This window comes from Chroicocephalus ridibundus, chromosome 12 (assembly GCF_963924245.1).
Source record: "Chroicocephalus ridibundus chromosome 12, bChrRid1.1, whole genome shotgun sequence".
NCBI lineage: Eukaryota > Metazoa > Chordata > Aves > Charadriiformes > Laridae > Chroicocephalus > Chroicocephalus ridibundus.
In genome coordinates this window covers 17,357,081-17,361,343 of record NC_086295.1, presented here as the reverse complement: position 1 = coordinate 17,361,343, position 4,263 = coordinate 17,357,081, and the positions used below count along the sequence as shown (strand labels likewise).

Below are 4,263 nucleotides of genomic sequence, written 5' to 3'. Positions count from 1 at the left end.
TGTGTCCTGACCCCAGAGTGTCAGGGGAATGATTTGTCCCCAGCCGAGATGTCATCTTTCCTGGCAGCTTTTCCTCTTTGCGCCATTACGTGCGTGAGAAGCGAGTCAGCTGAGAGAGCTGGTGGTGTGAACGTTGGCTCTTCCTTTGTTCTTCTGCAGAGATTTGTCAGAGCTGAAGGCAGAGCAAACGAGGCTTTCTGGGTCTGTAATGGCAAACTGCTCCCGTCTAAACTGCAGCGTGATGTCCTTCCAAGCCAAGGGGGAGCTGGAGAAGAAGGAGCTTCAGGAGAGGTAAAGGTGTTTTAAACTTTGCTGTTAGCACCGTTCTCTTCTGGGGCTGCCTCTTGCATTCATAGATGGGCTGTGTTCACATTGCAAACACACCCGTTCTGCACGGCCTTGTTTCTGTCCCGAGTCAAACGGTTGCCTTCAACAGAAAGGACGGCAAAAATCGTCTGACTGCCAGAAGCTCCTCTGGGTAAGACCAGACTGGCAAAGAGGTGGCGTATTCCAGTGCTTTTGCTGCGAACTGGTTCTTGGTGAGCAAGCGAGAGCAGCCTAAAGAGAGCTCTGTCTCTGCTACAGCCCTTTTGCTCCCCGGGGCGGTGCTAGAGGAGTCGGCAGGAATTTGCCCAGCACCATCCTAAGCACTGTAGCACCTCTGTGCTGACAGTTCCTTGCGAGACTGAGTGCAGAAGGCCTTTGGGGCAAGAAGGGCCATTTTGCAACATGCAGCGTATTAACCGGGCCCCTCCTCTGATCCCACGGTTATTGGACTGGACATTCATAGCCGTCTCCCCAGACAGCTTGCAGGGCCTTGGATTCATTCACTGCAGAAGGCAAAAGTAATTGTGGGAGTCGTAGTCTGGATTTTCAAAGTCTGCTTTAGCCCAAGAAGAACTTGTGCAAGGCTTGTATCCAACGTATGAAAGAGGAGAGAGAGAACTAAGAGGCAGGAAGCTGTTGCCAGTACCTGAACGTTTTGGAAACGTTCTGTGATGTCTGGAAGCTTGATTTACTTTCTCAATGACAAACGTTTCATCCATGACAAAGAGCGATGCAGCTCTAGTCAGGAAATGCCGGTGGTGTTTAGGTGTAGGTCCAAAGCCGCTGGAAATCATTCCAACTGCCGTATCTGGGACACAGTATGTGCTCCTGGTTTTGGAAAGGAGAATGTTTTTACATTGACAACTTGTTTGTCTTTCCCCTTCTCACAGACTGAAGGACTTAGTGGCACTCGAAGACAAACACTGCGTGTTACAGCATGAGTTGGTAGTTGCGAGAGAGGCGCTGGAGGAATCGCACCTTGAGAGGGATGTGCTGAAGGAAGAGAAGCATGAGCTTAGAGTGGCCCTGGAGAAGGTATGGCCACCTTGTGATAGCAAGACCAGCACAGATGCTTTTTTCGTGTCAGTAGAGGCCAGGGAACGTGCTGTTCTCCTCCTTGGGAAATGGTGATGAGACCACGCAGGCTCCTTGGGGTAGTTTGTGGGCACGTGCTTATTGGGAGCGCTGACCTGGGAGTATGTCAGCGAGACGCAGGGGATGTGGAGTTGCTGCTCGAAGGCAGGGATTTCCCTGCCCTTGTTGTCATGTTGTTCTTTTGTCTCTTCAGGCCGAGCAGTTGGTGGCAGAGCTGACGGGGGCTCAGCATGAGCTGAGTGCTGAACTTGCCGATCTACGTGTTGCAACAGCAAACGTGAGCTGTATCAATGAAGCTCTTGCGTTGGACAAAGTGCAACTGAACCAACTCGTGCTGCAGGTGAGCAGAGTTGCCAAAGGTCTTGGCAGGTGTTTGTCTCCAGCTGCTGCTTCTTCTCAGACCTCTTGCCTTCTGACAGTTTGACTGACTGAATATGGAACTGTTCCTTTTTCTGTCCAAGCCCAACCTTCATAGGAAGTCTAGCAAGAGCGCCACAGATGCTGTTTCTGGCAGGGGAAGACAGGGACAATCGTAGACTCGTAGAATTGTCTAGGTTGGAAGGGACCTTTAAAATCATTGAGTCCAAACACGAACCTAACACTGCCAAAACCCCACTAACCCATGTCCCTGAGCACCACGTCTACCCGTCTTTGAACACCGTGTTGCTCCCTTTCCATTCTCCTACTGTTGTTTAAATGCAGCGTCCTCCTTCTTCTTGGGAAATGGTGATGAGACCACGCAGGCTCCTTGGGGTAGTTTGTGGGCACGTGCTTATTGGGAGCGCTGACCTGGGAGTATGTCAGCGAGACGCAGGGGATGTGGAGTTGCTGCTCTCCTCTTCTTCAGAGTAAGTCTTGCTGTATTTGATTTCCTCTGTGCTTCTGTGATTGCAGCTGGAGCAAGAGAATGAGGCTCTGTTGTGTAAAGTGGATGAGATGGAGAGAGCAAAGATCTCTGCCCAGGAGAAGCTGAGCTTGTGTGAAAGAACAAAGAGCGAGCTCTGTGCAGAGAAAGGCCACCTGGAGCAGCTGCTGAAGAAAGCAGAGGAGCAACAAGAGGAGCTGCGGGTAGAGCTGGGGGTCCTGGCAGAGGAGAAGGAAGAAGCCCAAGAGAAACTCCTTGAGGTGAGACCAAAGACCTGGTGCTTCTGGGTGGGCATGTGGCTGCTTGGCTGGGTGAAGCTGTGCGTGTTGGCCTCCTTTTTGGCTTCTGGTGAGTTGCAGAGAGAGGACTGCATCCACGACTCTACTGTTCTCCCGTGTGGCAAAAGCAGCAAACTGTGTAGCTCTGGAGCCTTTGTCTGGGGCAAAAGCCAGGGCTGCACGCAAGGACTCTCACTGCCTTTTGTCCCGCTTCCAGGTTTCCCGCCAGCAAGAGTCGTCTCGCAGTGGCCTGGAGCAGTTGCGCCAGGAGTCCTCTCGCCAAGGGCACGCGCTGGCCGAGGTGTGCGCAGAGAAGGAGTTGCTGGTGCGGGAGAAGGCTGCCCTGGAGGTGCGACTGGCAGCCCTGGAGCGGGAGAGACAAGGCCTTTCGGAGCAGCTGGCAGAGGCCAGGTAAGGGCAGGGAGGAGACCCTGGGCAGGACGTTCTTTAATGTCTGTAATGGTAAAGGTGACAGTGGTTCCACGGGGACTGATTGCATCCTGTGTGCTTTTCACATGTTTTCTCTTCCATGGAGAGAAAATGGAAGAATTGCAAGGAAAAGAAAAGTCTACCTTGATTTGAAGATTATTTTTCTGACAGCTAAAGCTGGCAAAGCTCTCCTGGGCGTGGGGCTCATGTTTCTGCGCCCTTACGTGTTCCTCTGTGACGTCCACAGCAAGCCGAGTGGGCTCTGAACGGAGCCATAATTAAACCACGCAGACGTTTCCCAGAACGGCAGGAGCTAGAGCTGGTGACACCAGCAGGAGGGAACCCTCTCTTGAATTCTCGCCAGCCTTCAGGGGTTCCTGCCCATCACTGATGTCTGTTAAAATGGACATAGTTACTTTGGCCTGCCAGAGACCGGTGTAATCGGAACTGTGTGCTTGTTCTCCTTCTTGAAGATACGTCCTCCGTTGTCCATCCAAGTTTTGCTTGCTGGCACAGGCTTGGTGGGCGCAGCTACCCGTGTGTCGTGGATCAGACCCCAGCAAGTGAAGATTTGGCTATTGCAGTCCAATTCGGCTGGGCTTTCTGTGTGCTGCCAGGTGACAAGGGAAGCCTGGCCATCCCCTGGCAGGGGCCCGCATTGCTATTTGGAAGGGCAGAAATAGGCTCTCTGTGTAGGAGTTTCCACGCGAGCCTTTTTCCGTAGGCAGGGGTAGGGATCTTGCACCGCTTCTTCCTGGAACAACTCCCTGTGGGTGTCAGGAGCAAGCAGCTCCTTTCTCTCTGTATTCACGATTTGCAGGTCAGGGAAGGAGACCCTGGAATGCAGCCTGTTGGAGGCTCAGCAGCACTTGTCTGAGCTGGAGATCAGCAGGAGTCATCTCGAAACCCAGCTCCACGCGGTGGCGCAGGCCAAGGAGGTGATCCAAGGTGAGAGCCTCCCGTTTCTGGTGACCCCGTGCCTGGGGAAGGTGGCATGAAAGCAGCTCTCTGTCCGCAGTGCTTCTGAGGAGTGAAGGAGCTGGAGACAGACCCCTCCTCCACGGAAACTCAAAGGGCGTAAGGTCAGTAAAGTCAGAGCCGCTGTTTGTGCAGACTCTGACTCTTGCCATTTGTCGTGTTTGCAGGGGAAGTGAAGTGCCTTCAGTGGGAGCTGGAAGTGGAGAGGTCTCTCCTGAAGCGGGAACGGCAAAACATGGCGCAAGAGCTCCTGCAGAAAGAACAGCAGCATACCGACACCCTCAAAGTTCG

The 4,263-nt window shown here is 53.1% G+C and overlaps 1 protein-coding gene across 1 annotated transcript; it reads left to right on the top strand.

Annotated features, from left to right (window-relative positions):
- Positions 1 to 2,320: 2,320 nt before the first annotated feature.
- On the top strand, positions 2,321 to 3,992 carry LOC134522506 (centrosome-associated protein CEP250-like). The gene is made up of 3 exons (XM_063350227.1): positions 2,321 to 2,547; positions 2,783 to 2,976; positions 3,815 to 3,992. The coding sequence occupies exons 1-3, from the start codon at positions 2,359 to 2,361 to the stop codon at positions 3,990 to 3,992; spliced, it is 561 nt and encodes a 186-aa protein (XP_063206297.1). The 5' UTR covers positions 2,321 to 2,358.
- The last annotated feature ends 271 nt before the right edge of the window (positions 3,993 to 4,263 follow it).